The sequence below is a fragment of the Mustela erminea genome, chromosome X (genome assembly GCF_009829155.1).
Source record: "Mustela erminea isolate mMusErm1 chromosome X, mMusErm1.Pri, whole genome shotgun sequence".
Lineage (NCBI taxonomy): Eukaryota > Metazoa > Chordata > Mammalia > Carnivora > Mustelidae > Mustela > Mustela erminea.
In genome coordinates this window covers 62,752,141-62,775,393 of record NC_045635.1, presented here as the reverse complement: position 1 = coordinate 62,775,393, position 23,253 = coordinate 62,752,141, and the positions used below count along the sequence as shown (strand labels likewise).

General features: G+C 37.0%; 1 protein-coding gene across 2 annotated transcripts in view; it reads left to right on the top strand.

The window, feature by feature from the left end:
* ZDHHC15 (zinc finger DHHC-type palmitoyltransferase 15) overlaps nucleotides 1-23,253 on the top strand; it is a 192,731-nt gene that overhangs the window by 60,960 nt on the left and 108,518 nt on the right. For both annotated transcript variants that reach the window (XM_032329658.1, XM_032329659.1), the window contains exon 3: nucleotides 6,610-6,704. In XM_032329658.1, the coding sequence (XP_032185549.1) occupies nucleotides 6,610-6,704 (95 nt within the window). The remainder of the gene's footprint in view (nucleotides 1-6,609; nucleotides 6,705-23,253) is intronic.

Below are 23,253 nucleotides of genomic sequence, written 5' to 3'. Positions count from 1 at the left end.
TTCTACATCCTCACTGTCACTTGGTGCTGTCAGGGATTTTAAAACATTTTATTGTGCATAATGTGGTATCTCCTTGTGGCTTTACTTTGCACTTATGTAACGATTAATAATAAGCACCTTTTCATGTGCTCGTTTGCCATCTTTCTATCTTTTTTTTATAAAGTATCTCAGTCTTTTACTTATTTTTTATTGAGTCTTTTGTCTTATTATTGAGGTATAAGAGATCATTAAATGTATAGATACCAGTCTGTTTTTAAGCAAACATGATTTCTTTCCAGGGACCAAAGTTAGGAACAATGGGAGAGAATTACCAGGAGGCATATTTCCGCTTAATATGAGGAAGATGTGCCTAAAATCTAACAATAGCATGGGCTGCCCTAAGAGTTAAGTTTCCCATTACTTCAGGTATTCAAACAAAAGCTGGATGAACAATTGTTAGCAACAGTGCAAAGCAGATTTATACATTTATACATCATGAAGACTGTTGATCTAAATGGTGTCTAAGGACTTTTCCAAATGTAAAATTTTATATTAAAATAAACCAAGCCAACATTATGTTAATGAGGTACAGAATTTATTGGTTGCATCAAAAAAAAGGAAATACACTCTGAGGGAACCAAGCTAGGATTGTGATAACCCCAGCACTTTCCCAGCCAGTGAAAAATTGGCTTACAAATCCCTAGCTACTATGTGGAAAGTAGAGATTCTCTGTTCTGCTTTGGTGTTGACTGTGAGTATCCCTGACAACATGGAGGCATTGGGCTATACTTAATCCAAATGATACATACAGAATGGTGGCATTCCAACTATCAATTTTAAACCGGGAAAGTAGCCAAAGGTTATTCCCTAAGTGATGTTGCCTTGTATACTTATTTATTTCCACAATCAATGAACCAATGAAGCGTTAAGTAAACATTATCAAAAAGAGCACTGGGAACAAACCACTTTACTCTTTTTGAACAAAGCCATTGTGTGTCTTCCTCTGAAGTCTGTGTAGTTTTTACTACCATATCTCAGAACACAAACCACTAAAACTTAAGAGGAAGGAAAGAGAGGAAGAAAACTGATGTCAACTAAGTCCTAAGAGTATATGAGATCCTTTTACATTTAAGTCAATTAGTTCTCTAAACTTTGTCAGGCAAATTGATAAGGTTGTTTGTGTGTGTGTGTATACATATATCATGAGATCAGCAAAGTTAACCAGCTTCTCAGGAACACATACTTATTAAGTGGCAGATCTAGAATTCAAACCCAAATAGTCTGAATCCAAATCCATTGTAATTTTGCGTGGCATTTCAGGGCTCAAAACAGATAAAAGAGAGAGGCCTCTTCAGCATAGAAAAACAGAAGGGCTATAATCCAAGTTTATAAATACACATAGCCTATGTGTTTTGTTAGCTTTGTGTTGTTTACCAAATTCCAATATGCTGGGACTAGAAAGCTCTTTGAAACTGAAGAAAATATTGAGTTTAAGACAATTAAAATAAAGCCCTGCTTTACAAAGGGGTTAGAAAACGTATGAAACTCATTACCTCCCAGAATTGGTATAGACTGAAGATATAACCAGCTTCATAAAAGGTTTTTATAATTTGATAGATGGTAGATACCAAATGGATAATTAAGGGAATACAGGATATTTGAGAGATAACCCTAACTTTTGAAATTGATATCAATAAGGAAAATCATGCTCTTTTAAAATGTGATGCCATATATTGGCACTAGAATTTGATGCTACCATCAGACAGACTCCTAAAGGAGTAGCTGACTAAACCTTGAAAGCCACTGTTTGGGTGCCTGAGTGGCTCAGTAAGTTGAGTGTGCATCTGGCTCTTGGTTTTGGCTTGGGTCATGATCTCAGGGTTGTTGGATCGAGCCCTGTGGCTGCACTCAGCATTAAATCTGCTTAGGATTCTCTCTCTCCTCACACTCTCTTTTCCTCTCACTCTATTCTCTTTCTCTCTCAAATAAATAAATAAAATCTTTTTAAAAAACAACTTGAGAAAATCTTATATTCTCCTGGGGAAGAGGGTAGCTAAATAATGGGAACAACTCTTGGACAATTTTTGTGTTCTCATGAATTATCCTTAGCTCTTTGGCTACAATCTATGGGCCTCCAACCCCATTCTCTCCAAATAATCCTTCAAATAGCTTGGAGAGAAGGTAAAACTCTTTGTTCAAGTTTTTAAGGCAGTGAAAGGAAGTTAAGGCAGTGAACTCAAATATTAGAATCAAAACCTCATTGATAGGTGTCTACTACTCAGAGAGAGAGATGACTGTCTCACTGACAAATTTCCCCCTGGTAATAATCTGGGAATTTCTATCTTGGGCCAAAAATGGGGATTTTAGTGAGGATTCTTTTAATTGCTAAAGCTATAGCTGCTGTTCCTATAGGAATGATGGTATGTAGTTGAAAGGTATACCCTCCTCCCGATTACCCAACTCTACCAACTCAAATGCTTTTCGTCATCAAATGTTATAAAAGATATTATAGAAAATATCTTTTTAACTAAAACAGTTTTCAACAATAGCTTTTAAGAAAAGAGGTATGTTGGATAATTGCCACATTAACAACACATTTATTTAACACACATAACAACACATTAATAACACATTTATAACACATAATAACACATTTTTATAACACATTAATAACACATTTATTTGTATAAATATATACAGTAAAATATCATTATTTTCCTCTTTTCCCCATTTTGGTGCTCATCTTGCTGCATTTAGAGCAGCTTATCTGCTGCATTCCTTCTTATTCACACAAGAAAGTGTATGCATGTGCATACACACACACCACATACACACACACAAAATCACTCATTTTCCATTAGTCCCTGGGAGCAACAAATAGAAAGGCATCCTGCTGGCAAAAGATGTTGCTAATAACAACTTTATGATACTTCCACCATGTGGTTTCAGATTCCATCATTTTTATCAAGATGTTTAGGAATTATTATTTCAAGAAAAAAGTTCAAGTAGCTTTGTCATTTCAGAAGCTGCTTCCATAATGGAATATTCACAGTGCAACACAGTGACTAAATTCAGAAAAACTGTATGCTTAAGGATTTTTCTTTGACAATTGGTCATGTTCCTTATGGCTGATTTCTTCTTCTCCTGAAAACATTTGCACATGTGGAAGGGGGAAAAAAACACTTGAAAGGTTTTGACTTTCATGTGGTAATCACAGTTCCAGCTGCTTCCAATGCCCCATGACTATGATCACTACCAGATAAGCAAAAGACTCTACCCCGCCTGTTTGTTTTCCTGTTTCATTCCAATGTCAATGACTAGTGGCAATTCAGGAATACTGTTCACAGGCCCTTTGATTTTTCTAGTGATCTGGAATCTCACTAGAGCATCACACTTAAAAAAGTCATTGTCCCAACAGTTTATAAGAATAATTATAGTTACAAAATAATTAATTATAAAGAAATATGTCTCTCACTTTTTAAAAAGATTTTATTTATTGATTTATTTAAGAGAAAGAGAGAGCAAGCACAAGCAGAGAGGAGAGGCAGAGGGAAAGAAAAATGGAGAATCAGACTCTCTGCTGAGCATAGAGTCCAATGTGGGACTTGATCCCAGGACCCCACGATTATGACCTGAGCTGAAGGCAGACACTTAAACAACCGAGCCACTCAGGGATCCCTAAAGCTCTAGGCTTTAAGCCCTGCTAGTTGCATGAACTCACAAAACTCAGCCCCTCTCATTTTCTAAGCCAATGGCTTTGGGGAAAGCTTTTGTATCCCCCTATGTGCTTCTCTCTCTCTCATTGTCTGTCTGTCTCTCTCTCTCTCTCTCTCTCCCCCCCCTTTCTCTCTCTCTCTTCCTTCCTCTTTCTCTCCCTCTCTCTCATTCTCCATGACCACATCTCCCTTCCCTGCATAGCGTCCACAATCCTTTTTCCCCTAAACTATATCTCCACACTTACTACCTCCTTTGATGTGGCCTCTTCTCTCCTTATAGTTCTCTAGTTCTACCAGTCTTCTGGTCTTTTTCTGAGCTATTTATGATGATTTGATTGTTATTTAGCTGTGTTCATGAGTTGAAATGAGCTTAGGGTCCTCCTACTCCACCACCATCTTTCCTCTTCCCTATTAAGAAGAAAATTCTTCTAGTTTGTGGGGTGATACATATGGAACTTCGATATCTTCACTCTGGTGTGACCTGAAACCACAAGGGAGATGACGAAGTGTAACAGACCCTTGTAGGTACCTTAATTGAACCTGTGAAATAAGTGTTGGAGCAGGTAATGTCTGAGGTCCCTTCTAACCACAGTCTTGCTCACTGTACCACCCCAACACTGATCACAGGACTCGGGGAGCCACAACCCAGTGAGTGGCCATGTGGAACCTTCTGGTGACTAGCCACAGAACAGGTGTGGGAAAGTGCATGGGTGGGGCAGCAGCAGGAATTATCAGTGGATAGGTGGCTGGGAGTTTGGTGGGTTCAGTGTGAGCAGGATCCCTATGCTCCCCTCATGTGAGTGCTCTCCTTGAGTTCTGCCCTGCAATCCCCAGGCATGCCTGTCCTGAATATCACCTGAGTGGCCCTGTGGAACCTTATGGTTTTCCTACACCAGAAGAAAAAAAAAACTTTTCTTTTTTTTAAGGGTAGTTTGACCTTATCTGCCAAAAGACCTATGTTTGGGCCTACCAATCCCACTTTAAGGAATTGACCCTATAGATTTAGTATATGTGCCACAGACATATATACAAAATTTTTTATTACAGCATTGTTTGTAGTAGCAAGAGAAGAATTAAAAACTAAATTTTCATCAGAAACACTTCAGTTAAATTATGGCACATTGATGCAATGAAAACCCATGCAACATTTTTAAAGAGTGAGGAAGCTTATTCTTTGCAGGTTATATTAAATAGAATGATCTACAACTTATAGAAGGTGAAAAAGAAATTGGTACAAAACTATATGTAGAATACTATTTCTTTGGGTAAAAAACACACCGTTTCAGTGTTTTTATATGTATAAAATCCTAAAGGGTACAGCATGAAGTCATGAAACTAATATTTGTTGTTTTCAGGAAGGAAACTTGGTGGCTGAGGGACAGAGATGGAAGGGAAACTTTTCACTGTGTACTGTTTTATGCCTTCAAATTTTGAATGTTGTGAACGTATTACCTTTCAAAAGAAATACAATGAAAACACTTTTAAATATTACAAAAATTCCATGTTTATATTGTGTTCATATATTCATATAAACACATAAAAATCAGAAGATCTGTAATGATACGCAGCAAACAGCAAACGGGTATTAATGCCCTAGGAGGGGAGGTAGGAGGCTAGATGTCTGTGTGTGGTGGATCTTACTTTTTACTTTATTGCTTGAATTTGAAAATGAGATTTCATAATTACACTAGTGCAGCACATAAAAAAGTACTTGCAACATAAGACTAGGAGCACTGGGCCAATAGAGTACAGTTTTCTCAATTCAGCCATATATGCATAAGGCACTCAGAACTATTAACTTGGTCTTGAGTCATCAATCCCTTGAGTCTTTCTGATTGATTGAGGTAATAATACCTTGCCACACGAGAACTCACAGTGAAACAGCAACATGACTATCAGCTTATAATGGCCTCTGTGGAGAATAGTGAATTTTTTTGATATCAGAAGAGCTATCCAAGAGGCAAAGAATATGAAAGACAAGCAATGGAAGCAACTTTTACAACCATTGCAGATACAACTCCCATTTCAAAAGTATATAATCTGAAGACGTTGTCATGTTCTATTGGTTTAACAAAGTTGAAAGTGACTGCTTTGTACATAATGACTTTGACAATGTTGATGCTGTAAGTGAAAGTTCACTGTCATCTTTATATTAAGTTTAATAGTGTTTCTTATGTAAAATTAGGACTTGCAGATTATTCCCCTACCAACCTTTATCCTGGGATGTGACTCTAACCAGATGCAGTTATGCAGTCATGTGGAACCTTGCTTTCTAGTGCTAGAAAAGATGTCTCTAATTACTGGATTCAATAAATATGAATCCAGATTGCTTGCAAAAAAATGAATATGTAGTCTTTGAGTATACTGAAAAGAACTTGTGATTTATAGTTAGTAATCCTGTGTTTAAGACCTGGATACATTGTATGGTAGCTGTATCACTTTGGATAATTAACTATTTCTAATAGTTAACCAACTGTCCTTACCCTTTTACCTGTCATACAAAGTTATTGAAAAATAAAATGAGATAGTATTATGAAATCATTTTGTAAACTCTATAGTGTTGTGCGAATACTATCATTGTCGTCTTTTAGCACATACAATGACAGATAATGATAAGTGGCTATAGTAGCTTCCCTCCCATTGTCATAAAGAACATTTTCCATTTAGTTTTAGAATCACATGGTAACTTTTAAAACATACAACTTCCAGAAGGTCTCACTTAAAATTTGGCACTGTAACTTATTTCTGTCACTTCATGGGGAAAAGTAAAAATTAACATTTTATAATAATACTAGAAAATACCTGGTAATAAAACATAACAGAAATTTGTTGTTTAGTTTTACATCTTTTTGAACTGCTAGAAATAGACAAAAAAGATAATATAAACACTGATTTTTTTTCTTTTAAATTTCAGTTATCTACCTCATATTCTACCATGCCATCTTTGTGTTCTTTACCTGGACCTACTGGAAGTCTATATTTACACTCCCACAACAGCCAAATCAGAAGGTAAGAATCCTGGTTACTTCCCAAAGGCTAAAGAGACAAGGAAAGCAGAAATACAAACAAACAAAAAACAAACAAACAAAACCCCCAAAGAACAGAAGAAGATGAGAATAGAAACAAATAGCCTTCATTTAAGGAGAAGAGATTCAAGGTAATTTTTAAAAAGTCCTCTTAATGATAAAGGCAAATTAAGGGTAGGCAAATTAAGGAATATAGTGTAATCCCAGGGGAGAGAGTTGGAAAGAACCTGACAGGCAACAGATCCAGAGAAAGGCTTCCTGCAGAAAGATATAGAAGAATAATCTATTGTAAAATCACTGGCCATGGATACATTGAAAATTAAGAAACCATTATTTGAATTAATGATATAATTATTTTTTAAAATTTTTATTTCAATTTAATTTAGTTAACATATGTTATTAGCTTCAGGAGTAAAATTTAGTGGTTCATTAATAGCTTATATCACCCAGTGCTCATTACATTAAGTGCCTTCCTTAAGGCCCATCACCCAGTTACCCCATCTCCCAGCCACCTCCCCTCCAATAATCCTCAGTTCATTTCCTATAGTTAAGAGACTCTTATGGTATGTTTCCCTTTCTATTTTTGTCTTATTTTCCCCTCCCTTTCCCTATTTTCATCAGTTTTGTTTCTTAAATTACACATGGTGTGAAATCACTTGGTATTTGTCTTTCTCTGACTTATTTTGCTTAGCATAATACTCTCTAGTTCCATCCACATCATTGCAGATGGTAAGATTTCATTTTTTAGGATGGCTGAGTAATATTCCTGTGTGTGTGTGTACACCACATCGTCTTTATCCATTCATCTATCAATGGACATCTGAGTTCTTTCCATGTTCTGGCTATTGGGGTCATTGCTGCTACAAACATTGGGGTGCATGTGCCCCTTAAAATCAATATCTTTGTATCACTTGGAATAATATCTAGCAGTACAATTTCTGGGTAGTAGGGTAGTTCTATTTTTAACTTTCTGAGGAACCTCCATACTGTTTTCCAGAGTAGCTGCGCCATTGTGCATTCCTCCAGTAGTATAAGAAAGTTCCCCTTTATCTGCATCATTACCAATATATGTTGTTTCTTCTGTTGTTAATTTTAGCCATTCTGACCAGTGTGAGGTGATATCTTATTGTGGTTTTGGTTTGTGTTTCCCTAATGCTGAATGATGTTCAAAATTTTTTCACGATAGTCATTTCCATGTATTCTTTGGAGAAATGTCTGTTCATATCTTCTCCCCATTTCTTGACAGATTATTTGTTTATGGGTGTTGAGTTTGATAATTTCTTTATAGATCTCAGATACTAACCCTTTATCTGAGATGTGATTTTTGAACATCTTCTCCCATTCTGTCTATTGTCTTTTGGTTTTGTTGATTGTTTCCTTTACTGTGCAAAAGCTTTTTATCTTGATGAAATCCCAATAGTTCACTTTTGCTTTTGTTTTCATTGTCTTTGGAGATCTGCCTAGCAAAAAGTTGCTGTGACCAAGGTCAAAGAAGTTGCTACCTGTGTTCTCTAGGATTTTGATGTATTCCTGTGTCACATGTAGGTCTTTCATCCATTTTGAGTTTATTTTTATGTATGCTATAAGAAAGTGGTCAAGTTTCATTCTTTTGCATGTGGCTATCCAATATTCCCAGCACCATTTGTTGAAGAAACTGTCTTTTTTCCAATGGATATTCTTTCCTGCTTTAGCAAACATTAATTGACCATAGAGTTGAAGATCCATTTCTGGGTTCTCCATTCTGTTCCATTGATCTATGTGTTTGTTTTTATGCCCATACCATACTGTCTTGATGATTACAGCTTTGTAATAGAGCTAGAAGTCTGGAATTCTGATGTCACCAGCTTTGGTTTTCTTTTTCAACATTGCTTTAGCTAATTAGGGTCTTTTCTGGTTCCATACAAATATTAAGATTGTTTGTCCCGACTGGGACAAAATGCTGGCAGTATTTTGGTAGGGATTGCACTGGATGTGCAGATTGCTTTGTGTAGCATACACATTTTAACAATATTTATCTTTCCAATCCATGAGCATGGAATGTTTTTCCTTTTGTGTTTGTGTGTGTTTTCCTGAACTTCTTTCCTAAGTATTCTATAAATTTCAGAGTACAGATCTTTTATCTCTTTGATTAGGTTAATTCCTAGGTATGCAATGGGTTTTGGTGCAGTTGTAAATGGGATCGATTCCTTGATTTCTCCATCTGCTGTCTCATTGTTAGTGTATAGAAAAGCAACAGACTTCTGTGGGTTGATTTTATATCTTGCAACTTTACTGAATTTCTGTATCAGTTTTAGTAATTTTGGGGTAGTTTTTAGGGTTCTCTAGATAGATTATCATGTTGTCTGTGAAGAGTAAAAGTTTGACTTATTCTTTGCCAGTTTGGATGCCTTCTATTTCTTTTTATTGTCTGATTGGTGAGGCTAGGACTTCCTGTACTATGTTCGACAACAGTGGTGAGAGTGGACATCCCTGTCATATTCCTGACCCTAGGGGGAAAGCTCTGTTTTTCCCATTGAGGATAATATACACTGTGGGTCTTTCGTATATGCCTTTATGATGCTGAGGTTTGTTCCCTCCATCTCTACATTTTGGAGACTTTATCAAGAGAGGATGCTGTATTTTGTCAAATGATTTTTCTGCATCTATTGAAAGGATCATATGGGGTTCTTGTCCTTTCTTTTATTAATATGTTGTATCACTATGATTGATTTGTGGGTGTTGAACCACCCCTGAAACCCAGGAATAAATTCCACTGGGTTGCAGTAAATAATACTTTTTTTTTTTAAGATTTTTATTTATTTATCAGAGAGAGAGGGGGAGAGAGCGAGCATAGGCAGACAGAATGGCAGGCAGAGGCAGAGGGAGAAGCAGGCTCCCTGCTGAGCAAGGAGCCCGATGTGGGACTCGATCCCAGGACGCTGGGATCATGACCTGAGCCGAAGGCAGCTGCTTAACCAACTGAGCCACCCAGGCGTCCCGCAGTAAATAATCCTTTTAATGTATTGTTGGATCCAAATAGCTAGTATCTTAGTGAGAATTTTTGCATCCATGCTCATCAGGGATATTGCCCTGTAATTCTCCTTTTTGGTGGGGTCTTAGTCTGGTTTGGGGATCAGGGTAATGCTGGCCTCATAGAATGAGTTTGGAAGTTTCCTTTTTATTTTCCTTTTTTGGAAAAGTTTCAGATGAATAGGTATTCTTCTTTCAATTTTTGGTAGAATTCCCTTGGGAGGCTATCTGGTCCTAGACTCTTGTGTCTTGGGAGATTTTTGATGATTGATTCAATTCCTTTCCTGGTTATGGATCTGTTCAGGTTTTCTATTTCTTCCTGTTTCAGTTTGGGTAGTTTATATGTTTCTAGGAGTGCATCCATACTTTCCAGGTTGTCTAATTTGTTGGCATATAATTGCTTATAATATGCTCTTATAATTGTATTTCTTCAGTATTGGTTGTGATCTTTCCTCTTTCATTCATGATTTCATTTATTTGGGTCCTTTTTCTTTTCTATTTGATAAATCTGGCTAGGGGTTTATCAATATTATTAATTCTTTGAAAGAACAAGATCCTGATTTCCTTGATCTGTTCTACTGTTTTTTAATTTCTATATCTTTGATTTTTGCTCTAATCTTTAATATTTTTCTTCTGCTGGTTTTAGGCTTTATTTGTTTTTCTTTTTCCAGCTCCTTTAGGTGTAAGGTTAGGTTGTATATGTGAGACTTTCCGTATTTCTTGAGAAAGGCCTGTATTGCTATATACTTCCTTCTTAGGACCACCTTGGCTGCATCCCAAAGGTTATGAACTGTCATGTTTTCATTTTCTTTTGCTTCCATGTATTTTTAAATTGTTCTTTAATTTCCTGGTTGACCCATTCATTCTTTAGTAGGATGTTCATTAACATCCATGTATTTGTGCTCTTTCAAAATTTCTTCTTGTGGTTGACTTCAAGTTTCATAGCATTGTGGTCTGAAAATATGCAGGCTATGAGCTCAGTTTTTTTCTACCAGTTGAGGCTTGATTTGTGGCCCAATATGTCATCTGTTCTGGATAATGTTCCATGTACTCAAGAAAAATTTTTGTCCTCCTGCTTAAGGATGAAATTCTCTGAATATATCTGTGAAGTCTACCTGTTTCAGTGTGTCATTCAAAGCCCTTATTTCCTTGTTGATCTTCTGCTTAGATGATCTGTCCATTGCTGTGAGTGAGGTGTTAATGTTCCCTACTATTTTTGTATTATTATCAATGTGTTTCTTTGATTTTGTTATTAATTGGTTTATATACTTGTCAGCTCCCAAGTTGGGGACATAAATATTTACACTTGTTAGATCTTCTTGTTGGATAGACTGTTTATTATAATATAGTGTCCTTCTTCATCTCTTACTACAGTCTTTTGTTTAAAATCAGTTTGTGTGATATAAGGATGGCTACTCCAGCTTTCTTTTGATGTCCATTAGAATGATAAATTTTTCTCCACACCCTCACTTTCAATCTGGAGGTGACTTTGGGTCTAAAGTGAGTCTCTTATTGATGGGTCTTCTTTATTTTATCCATTCTGATACCCTGTTTCTTTTGATTGGAGCTTTGGGGCCATTTACATTTGGATTAATTATTGAAAGATATGAATACAGTTCCATTGTATTAGCTATAAAGTCACTGTCCCTGTAGAATGTCTCTGTTCCTATCTGGGCTCTTTCTGTGATCAAAGGATCCCCTTTAATATTTCTTGCAGCACTGATTTGGTGTTCACAAATTCCTTTAGTTTTGGGGGTGCCTGGGTGGCTCAGTTGGTTAAGTATCTACCTTTGCTTCTGGTCATGGTCCCATGGTCCTGAGTTCGAGCCCTGGTCAGGCTTCCTACTCAACGGGGAGTCTGCTTTTCCTTCTCCCTATGCCCCTCCCCCACACATGCTCACTCGTTCTCTCTCTCTCTCTCTCTCTCTCTCGCTCTCTCTTTAGTAAATAAATAAAATCTTTAAAAAATATAAAATCCTTTGGTTTTTTATTTTCCTGGAAACTCTTCATCTCCCCTTTTATTCTGAATGACATTCTTCCTGGATAAAGTATTTTTGGCTGCGTATTTTTTCCCATTTAGCACACTGAATATGTCATGCCAGTCCTTTCTGGCCTGCCAGCTCTCTGTGGACAGGTCTGTTGCCAGCCTTTTGTGTCTACCCTTGTGTGTTAAGGACCTCTTTCCCCAAGCTGCCATCAAAATTTTCTCTTTGTAGTTTATAAGCTTCACTATAATATGTTGAAGTCTTGACCTATTTTGTTGATTTTGAGGGGGTTCTCTGTGCTCCCTGGACTTGAATGCCTGTTTCTTTTCACAGATTAGGAAAATCTCAGCTATAATTTGTTCTAATAAACCTTCTTCACCTTTCTAACACTCCTCATCTTTTAACATTCCTATAATATGGATATTATTTCACTTTGTTGATTCATTGAATTCCCTTAGTCTACCTTCATGATTTAATGGTTTTCTTTCCCTTTTCTTTGCAACTTCCTTATTTTCCATCATTTTGTCTTCTACATCACTGACTTCCTCTTCTGCTTTTTTCATTCTCATTTGTATGGTGTCCACTTTGGACTGTAATTTGGTAATAGCATTTTTAAATTTCAGCCTGACTAGATTTTAGGTTTTTTATCTCTATAGTAAGGGATTCTCTAGTATTTTCTATGCTTTTTTCAAGCCAAGCTAGTATCTTTAAAATTATTTTTAATTCTATTCAGACATCTTTCTTATATCAGTATTCATCCCTGGCAGTGAGTACTGCCTCCTATTCTTTCTTTTGGTGTGAATTTCTCCATTGTGCCATTTTGTCCAGGAAAGAAAAGAAGAAAGACATAGAAAACAGCAAAAACTTAGAATTAGATCCTGAATGTGTTTTGGTCCACTTGTTGAAAGAAACTAGAGCCCAAAGTCAGAAAGAAAGAAAAACATATATACATATATATGTTTTTCTTTCTTTCATATATATATATATATACACAATGAAAGGAAACAAAAAATAATATATCTAAGCTACATATAACATTTTTAATTATAAAAGATTAAAAAAAGAATTTAAAAAATAAATAATGGAAAAAATAATACTAAAAGACTAAAGAATGAAAATGCAAAGAATGCTGTATATTGTTTACCCCAGGAGGTAAAGCTTTCCAGCCCTCTATAAACAGTAATTTTGCACCACCTGGGTGGCCCAGTGGGTTGGGCCTTTGCCTTCTGCTCTGGTCGTGATCTCGGGGTCCTGGGGTCCTGGGATCGAGTCCCATGTCGGGCTTTCTGCTTGGTAGGGAGCCTGCTTCCCTTTCTCTCTCTCTGCCTGCCTCTCTGCCTGCTTGTGATCTCTGTCTGTCAAATTAAAAAAAAAATCTTAACAGGAATTTTGGTGAGAGTGAGTTGTTTGTTCTGCTCTTCTGGAGGAGGGGCCTGTTCCACTGATTCTCAGGTTGACTTACCCTAGTGGAAAAGCACTTGCCATCCTAAGAGAAGCAGGATTTAGTGAAAGTAGCTCTAGACTCAACTACGTGGTGCTGTTTTGCTCCCTGAAGGCTCTCAGAACTCGTGGGTGGTTTGAATACTGGCTATGCCCTACCTTCTAGCATCTCTTTTCATCAGAGACAGTGACCTGTAGTTCTCCCTTTTTGTAGTGTCTTTATCTGGTTTTGGTATCAGGGTAATGCAGGCCTCATAAAATGAATTTTCAAGTTTTCCTTCCTCTCCTTTTTTTGGGATAATTTGAGAAGAATACATAGTAACCCTTTAAATGTTTGGTAAATTTCACCCGTTAAGCCTTTTGGTCCTGGACTTTTATTTGTTGGGAGTTTTTTGATTACTGATTGACTTTTGTTGCTGCTAAATGGTCTGTTCAAATTTTCTCTCTACCTGATTCAATTTTTGGAGGTTTATATTTGTAGAAATTGATCTGTTTCTTCTAGGTAATCCAGTTTGATGGCATATAATTTTTCATGGGATTCTTTTATAATCCACTGTATTTCTGTGGTGTCAGTAGTTATTTTTCCTTTTTCATACATGATTTTGGTTGTTGTTGTTGTTGTTTTTTACTTCTCCCTCTTTCATCAATCTGGCTAAAGTTTTATCAATTTTGTGTATCTTTTCAAAGAACCAGCACCTTTCATTGATCTGTTCTATTTTTTTTAGTACTTCCTTCATTTAATTCTCAAATCTTCATTATTTCTTTCCTTCTATAGGTTTTGAGTTTTGTTTATTTCTCTTTTTCTAGTTCCTTTAGATGAAACATTTGGTTTGAGATTTTTCTTGCTTCTTGAGGTAGGACTGTATTGCTGTAAACTTCCCTCTTAACACCGCTTTTGCTGTGTCCCAAAGGTTTTGCATGATTCTGTTTTCATTTTGATTTGTCTCCATGTATTTGTTTTTATTTTCTCTTTGATATCTTGGTTGTCCCATTCATTGTTTAGTAGCATGTTATTCAACCTCCATGTATTTCTAGACTTCCTAATTTTTTTCTTGTTGATTTTTCATTTTATAGCATTTTGGTCAGAAAAGATGAGTGGTATTACTTTGACCTTTTTTAATTTGTTGAGACTTGTTTTGTGGCTTAATATGTGATCTGTTCTGGATGTTCCATATGAATTTGAAAAGAATGTGTATTCTGCTGTATTAGGATGGATTATTCTGAACATCTTTTGAATCTATCTAGTCCAATGTGTCATTCAAAGCCAATGTTTTCTTGTTGATTTTCTGTTTGGATGATCTGCCCATCTGTCAGTTGGATGTTAAAGACCCCTACTATTATTATCTATTACTTTCTTTATGTTTGTTATTAGCTACTTTAAGTATTGAATGCTCCCACGTTGGGTGTATAAACACTTGTTATGTCTTCTTTTTTTAATTCTCCCCTTAATGATTAATGTTCTTCTTTGTCTCTTATTACAGTCTTTATTTTAAATTCTGTTTTTTCTGATATAAGTATTGCTACCCTGGCTTTCTTTTCACATCCATTTGTATGTTAAATACTTCTCCATCCCCTCAATTTCTATCTGCATGTGTCTTTAGGTCTGAGATCAGCCTTTCACAGGCAGCATATAGCTGGGTCTTCTTTTTTGTCCATTTTGTCACCCTATATCTTTAGATTATTTATTCTATTTACATTCAAAGTAATTATTGATAAGTATGTATTTGTTGCCATTTTGTTACTTGTTTTATCATTGTTTTTGTAGTTTTTCTCCATTCCTTTCTTCCCTTGCACTCTTCTCTCAATATTAGTTGGCTTTCTTTAGTGATTATACCTGGATTCCTTTCTCTGTATTTTTTGCGTATCTATTGCTGGTTTTTGAATTTTGGTTAACATTTGGATTGTATATAAGATCTTCTGTATATGGCAGTCTATACTAAGTTGATATTTGGTTGAATTTGAACCAATTCTTAACTTCTCTCCTCCATACCTTTTTTTTTAAGTATATAGTGTCATACTTTACATCCTTTTATTTTGTGAGTCCCTTTACTGATTTTTATATATACTTACTTTTACTGCTTTTGTGTTTCCTACTTTCCTTACTCTAGCTTATGGTCTTTCCTTTCCACTTAAAGATTCACCTTTAACAACTCTTGTAGGACTGGTTTAGTGTTCATGAATTCTTTTTGCTTTTATTTGTCTGGGAAGCTCTCTCTTTCTATTCTGAATGACAGCCTTGCTGGATTGAGTATTCTTGGCTGAAGATTTTTCCCATTCAGCACTTTGAATATATCATGCTACTCCCATCTGGCTTGCAAGTTTCTGGTGAAAAATCAGCTGACTGCCTTATGGGGGTTTGTTTCCCTTTTATGTAACTCTCTTTTCTCTTGCTGATTTCAAAATTCTCTCTATCACTACTTTTAGCCATCTTAGTTACTATGTTTCTTGGTGTGGACCCCCTTGGGTTGATTTTATTGTGGATCTCTCTCTGCCTCCTGAATCTGAATTTCTGTTTTCTTCTCCAGATTCAAGAAATTATAGGCTATTATTACCTCAAATAAATTTTCTGCCTCTTTTCTCTCTCTTCTTCTGGGATCTGTATAAATCAAATGTTATTACACTTCATAGCACCACTGAGTTCCCTATGTCTATTCTTATTTTGCACATTCTTTCATCTCACCTACTCAGCTTGATTACTTTGCGTCACTTTCTCCTCCAGGTCACTGATTCATTCTTTTTTTTTTTTTAATATTTTTTTAAATTTATTTTACAGAGAGAGAGAGAGAGATCACAAGTAGGCAGAGAGGCAGGCAGAGAGAGAGAAGGGAGAAAGCAGGCTCCCTGCAGATCAGAGAGCCCGATGCAGGGCTCGAACCCAGGACCCTGGGATCATGACCTGAACACTGATTCATTCTTCTTGCCTCATCTAGTCTGCTATATAGTTCACCTAATGTATTTTTAATTTCATGTTCTTCATCTCTGATTGGTTCTTTTATGTCTTTTTTTAAAAAATATATTTCATAAGGGTCTCACTGATGTCTTCCACTGTTCTCAAGTCCAGTGAGTACCTTTATAGTCATTTCTTTAAACTCTCTATCAGGCATATGACTTATCTGTGTTTCACTTTGGTCTCTTACTGTAATTTTATTCTGTCATTTTATTTGGGACATATTCATCTGTATCTTCATTTTGTCTTACTCTCTGTGTCTGTTTCTATGTGTTAAGAAAGACAGCTATGTCTCCTGCACTTGAAAGTAATGACCTTATAAAGAAAATGTCCTGTAGTGCCCTACTGTACTGTATCCCCTGTTCAGAATCTGGTACTTCAGGGATGTCTTCAATATGTAATTTATACACCCTGCTGTTGTGGCTGAGCCATTTTATCCCTCAGCCCAGTCATCCCCAGTGGCTCTCTTTGCCTGTTATAGACAGTGTTTTCTCCCTGTGGTGTATTTGGGCAGTCTGGGGACACCCAGGGCTTGGTTAAGTCAGACCAGGCATTTGCCAGAGAAGTAGTAGCAAGTAACCACAAGGTGCTGTCCTCGTGTTGTCCCCTGAGAAGCTTTCATTTGTGGGCAAAGCCTGAAGTCAGACCAGTTGTCTGCCTCCAGCCCTCTGCTGGGGTCTAAGGCTGAGTGGTTTGTGGGATTATCTTTCCCTCTCTCCAACGCCGAAGTCACTTTGTTGTGGTGCTATCCACTGTAGGGGTTGGTTGCATACTCCCAGACCTGAGACACCACTGTGTATGGACTCTGGCTGACAGCATATTGGAGCGTACGCATCCACTGAAGTATAGTGTGGGGGGTTGGTTGGTAGGGTGATGGTGCTAGCAAGCTTTGTGTGCCCCCTGGTCTTCTGTGTGAGGGGCCCTGCAGCGATGGACTGAGATGGGCTGTCTGGAGCAGTGAATTGGTAGAAGCACTGCATAGGAGCTCAAGGCGGCATTGCTAGCAATTTAGAGTCCAACTCTAGGGCTGGGGAGGGAAATGGCATCTTGGCTGTTGGACTTTCCTGGATTTGTTTCCCTATTAGTTCTCTCCCTCCAGGCCTTGCTCTGAGATTAGCAAATAACTCCTTCCCATATGCCCCAGGTACCTTTCAGACTGCTGCTTCTATGCTATATCTCCACAGGCTGTTTATTGTGCTGTCCTTTTAAGAGTGGGGACTCAGTTTCTTCTTGCCCACCAGCTCTCCCAAAGCTGAGCCTGCTGATACTTTAAAATTTCAGGTTTTAAGTTCTGCAAGTTATAAGAGCTCATGAAATTCGGCCCCCCTGGTTTTTAAATGCAAATGTTTTAGGAGTTTGTGTTCCCTATGCAGACTTCCTAGTGTGGGGGTTTGTTTCTCACCCCTTTTCAGGCTCACACTGTCCTTCTGTCCTGCAAACAGTCCCAGGAGTCCCTTTAGTTCCTGACCATGTCTCCACCCTTCCTACCCTCTTTGACATGGCTTTTTCCTGCATTTAGTTGTGGAGTTTATTCCACCAGTCTTCAGGTCATTTTCCAGGTTATTTACACTAATATGACTGTTACCTAGTTGTATCTGTGGGAAGAGCTGAGCCGAGGGTCCTCCTACTCTGCCATTTTCTCTGGAAGTCCCCTTATCAACTGTTTTAATGCTCTCTACAAACAACTTATTTTAGAACCAAAAGTAAATGGGACAAATGTGAAAGGATGGAAAAAGTTATTCTAAGCAGATAGTAATTAAAAGAGATCAAGGGTAGGTATACTAATATCACATGAAATGAGGTTTTAAGCCAAAAAATGTTACAAGATACAAGAAAGAAAAAGACCATATTAGTGATGTCAGAAAGACGCAGAGAAGAAAAGACCTGCTTTTGTCCCCTCACAAGCCAGATGGCTTCACTTGGTGAATTCTACCAAACATTTGAAGAATTAACATCAGTCGTTCTCCAGTTCTTCCAAACTACTGGAGAAAGCAGTACACTTCAAAACTCATTTTACAAGGATGGCATTAATCATAATACCAAAGCCAGACAAGGCCATTACAAGAAAAGAAAAATACAGGCCAATATCCTTGGTGAACAAAGATGCAAAATCCTTAACAAAATACTAGCAAACCAAATTAAATGGCATATTAAAAAAGATCATTCACCATGGCTAAGTGGGATTTATACTTAGGATACAGGGATGGTTTAACATATGCAAATCAATATATATGATATACCATATTTATAAAATGAAGAATAAAAGTCATATGATTATCTCAATAGATGCAGAAAAACCATTTGACAAATTTCAACAGCATTTCATGATTAAAAAAAGAACTCTTAACAAATTAGGTGTAGAACAAATGTACTTCAACATTATAAGACCATATATGACAAACCCACAACTAATGTCATATTCAGTCATGAAAATCTGAAAGCTTTTTCTCTAAGATCAGGAACAAGGACAAGAATGCCCATTCTCACCACTTCTATTCAACATAGTACTGGAAGTGCTAGCTAGAGCATTTAGGAAAGGGAAAGAAATAAAGGCATACAAATCAGAAAGGAAGAAGTTTTCTGTTTGTAGATGACATGATTTTACATATGGAAACCCTAAAAAGCCCACCAAAAAATAACTTTTAGAACTAATAAATAAATTCAGTAATGCTACAGGGTAAAAAAATGAAAAACAAAAATCAGTTTAATTTCTATACCATAAAGACAAACTATCCAAAAAAGAAGTTAAGAAAACAATTGCATTATAGTAGCATCAAAAAGAATACATACTTAAGAATAAATTTTACCAAAGAGTCGCAGGAACTGTACAAGAAAAACTATAAAACAATGATGAAAGAAATTGAAGAAGACACAAATAAATGGAAAAATTTTCTATGTTCATGAATTGGAAGAACTAATATTGTTAAAATGTCCATACACCTACAGCTATCTACAGATTCAGTGTAATACCTCTCAAGATTCCAATGGCATTTTTTTGACAGAAATATAAAAAACAATCCTAGAATTCACTTGGAATCACAAGAGAACCTAAATAATTAAAGCAAGTTTGAACAAGAAAAAAAAAGCTGGATGCATTACCTTTCCTGATTTCAAATTATTTTATAAATTTATAGCAATCAAAACAGTACTGTACTGGTATAAAATGAGACACATAAACTAGAACAGATTCAAGAGTTCAAAATAAACCCATGCATATGCAGTCAATAGATCTTTAACAAAGTTACCAAGGATACACAATGGGAAAATGATAATCTCTTTAATAAATGTGCTGGGGAAATTGGATATTCACATGCAAAGAAAAGAAGTTAGATCTTTATCTCAAAAAATTCATTTTAAATGAATTAATGACTTGAACAAAAGACCTGAAACCATAATAATCCTAAAAAAAAAAAAAAGTAAGAAAAGCGGGGCACCTGGGTGGTTCAGCTGAAAGCGACTGCCTTCAGCTCAGGTCATGATCCCAGGGCCCTGGGATCGAGTCCCACATCAGGCTCCTCCTGCTCTGTGGGAAGCCTGCTTCTCCCTCTTTCTGCCTGCTGCTACTCCCCATCTTGTGCTCTCTCTGTGTCAAATAAATAAGTAAAATATTTTTTAAAAGAAAGGAAAACTCTTTGGCATTGGTCTTGGCATAATTTTTTTGATTTGATGCCAAAACCGGACATAACAAAGGCAAAAATAAGCAAGTGGGACTACATCAAACTAAAAAGTTTCTGCATAGTAAAGGAAACAATCAGTAAATTATAAGACAATCTATGGAATGGGAGGAAATATTTCCAAATTACCTGATAAGCAGTTATTATATAAAGTTAATATTATATATATGTAACTCATATAACTGAATAACAATAGTAATATACAAAACAAAAAGGACATACAAATGGCACACAAATATTTGAAAACATGTTCAACCTCACTAATTGTCAGAAAAATATGACTCAAAACCACAATGAGATATTACCTCACAACTGTTAGGATGGCTGTTATCAAAAAGTCAAGGCATAGGGGCGCCTGGGTGGCTCAGTGGGTTAAAGCCTCTGCCTTCAGCTCAGGTCATGATCCCAGGGTCCCCTCTCTGTCTGCCTCTCTGCCTACTTGTGATTTCTGCCTGTCAAATAAATAAATAAAATCTTAAAATGGATGGAACTAGAGCGTATCATGCTTAGCGAAATAAGTCAAGCAGAGAAAGACAACTATCATATGATCTCCCTGATATGAGGAAGTGGTGATGCAACATGGGGGCTTAAGTGGGTAGGAGAAGAATAAATGAAACAAGATGGGATTGGGAGGGAGACAAACCATAAGTGACTCTTAATCTCACAAAACAAACTGAGGGTTGCTGGGGGGAGGGGGTTTGGGAGAAGGGGGTGAGCTCGGAGCGCAGCTGGAGGTCAGTGAGACGGGAGTGATTGGGCGCTCTTCTCTGAGGGTGCACTAAGGAGTGGGGCTCCGGGCTCTCGGCTCCTCTGGGCCGGAAACCAGGAGGCCACCATTTTCATTCCCGTCGTCCGGAACTCTACGGAAAGCACTCAGGGAACAAAAACTCCCGAAAGCAAACCCAAGCGGATTACTCAGCCCAGCCCTTGGTAAGGGCGGTGCAATTCCGCCTGGGGCAAAGACACTTGAGAATCACTACAACAGGCCCCTCCCCCAGAAGATCAACAAGAAATCCAGCCAGGACCAAGTTTACCTACCAAGGAGTGCAGTTTCAATACCAAGGAGAGCAGCGGAATTCCAGAGGAGGAGAAAGCAAAGCACGGAACTCATGGCTTTCTCCCCATGATTCTTTAGTCTTGCAGTTAATTTAATTTTTTTTTCTTTTTCAATTTTTTTTCTCTTCTTCTGCTAAATTTTTTAACTTTTGCCCTTTTCTTTTTTAACGTTTCTTAACTAGTTTATCTAATATATATAATTTTTTTCTTTTTTATACTTTTTAAAATTCGTTTTCTTTTTTTAATTGTTTCTTTTTTTTTTTTTATTCTTTCTGAACCTCTTTTTATCCCCTTTCTTCCCCCTCACGATTTGGGATCTCTTCTGATTTGGTCAAAGCATATTTTCCTGGGGTTGTTGCCACCCTTTTAGTATGTTACTTGCTCCTACATATACTCTTATCTGGACAAAATGACAAGGCGGAAAAATTCACCACAAAAAAAAGAACAAGAGGCAGTCCTGAAGGCTAGGGACCTAATCAATACAGACATTGGTAATATGTCAGATCTAGAGTTCAGAATGATGATTCTCAAGGTTCTAGCCAGGCTCGAAAAAGGCATGGAAGATATTAGAGAAACCCTCTCCAGAGATATAAAAGCCCTTTCTGGAGAAATAAAAGAACTAAAATCTAACCAAGTTGAAATAAAAAAACCTATTAATGAGGTGCAATAAAAAATGGAGGTTCTGACTGCTTGGATAAATGAGGCAGAAGAAAGAATTAGTAACAGAGAAGACCAAATGACAGAGAATAAAGAAACTGAGCAAAAGAGGGACAAACAGCTACTGGACCATGAGGGGAGAATTCGAGAGATAAGTGACCCCATGAGACGAAACAACATTAGAATAATTGGGATTCCAGAAGAAGAAGTAAGACAGAGGGGAGCAGAAGGTATATTGGAGAGAATTATTGGAGAGAATTTTCCCAATATGGCAAAGGGAACAAGCATCAAAATCCAAGAGGTGCAGAGAACCCCCCTCAAAATCAGTAAGAATAGGTCCACACCCCGTCACCTAATAGTAAAATTTACAATTCTTAGTGACAAAGAGAAAATCCTGAAATCAGCCTGGGAAAAGAAGTCTGTAACATACAATGGTAAAAATATTACATTGGCAACAGACTTATCCACAGAGACCTGGCAGGCCAGAAAGAGCTGTCATGATATATTCAGAGCACTAAATGAGAAAAACATGCAGCCAAGAATACTATATCCACCTAGGCTATCATTGAAAATAGGAGGAGAGATAAAAAGCTTCCAGGACAAACAAAAACTGAAAGAATTTGCAAACACCAAACCAGCTCTACAGGAAATATTGAAAGGGGTCCTCTAAGCAAAGAGAGAGCCTAAAAGTAGTAGATCAGAAAGGAACAGAGACAACATACAGTAACAGTCACCTTACAGGCAATACAATGGCACTAAATTCATATCTCTCAATAGTTACCCTGAATGTTAATGGGCTAAATGACCCAATCAAAGGACACAGGGTATCAGAATGGATAAAAAAACAAAACCCATCTATATGTTGCCTACAAGAAACTCATTTTAGACCCAAAGACACCTCCATTTAAAGTGAGGGGGTGGAAAAGAATTTACCATGCTAATGGACATCAGAAGAAAGCAGGGGTGGCAATCCTTATATCAGATCAATTAGATTTTAAGCCAAAGACTATAATAAGAGATGAGTAAGGACACTATATCATACTCAAAGGATCTGTCCAACAAGAAGACCTAACAATTTTAAGTATCTATGCCCCCAACGTGGGAGCAGCCAACTACATCAACCAATTAATAACAAAATCAAAGAAACACGTCGACAATAATACAAAAATAGTAAGGGACTTTAATACTCCCCTCACTGAAATGGACAGATCATCCAAACAAAAGATCAACAAGGAAATAAAGGCTTAAATGACACACTGGACCAGATGGACATCACAGGTATTCAGAACATTTCATCCTAAAGCAACAGAATTCTCTAGTGCACATGGAACATTCTCCAGAATAGATGACATCCTTGGTCCTAAATCAGGTCTCACAGGTATCAAAAGATTGGGATCATTCCCTGCATATTTTCAGACCACAATGCTCTGAAGCTAGAACTCAATCACAAGAGGAAATTTGGAAATAACACAAATACTTGGAGACTAAACAGCATCCTTCTAAAGAATGAATGGGTCACCAGGAAAATAAAGAAGATTTGAAAAAATTCATGGAAACAAATGATAATGAAAACACAACGGTTCAAAATCTGTGGGACACAGCAAAGGCAGTCCTGAGAGGAAAATATATAGTGGTACAAGCATTTCTCAAGAAACAAGAAAGGTCTCAGGTACACAACCTAACCCTACACCTAAAGGAGATGGAGAAAGAACAACAAGGAAAGCCTAAACCCAGCAGGACAAGAGAAATCATAAAGATCAGAGC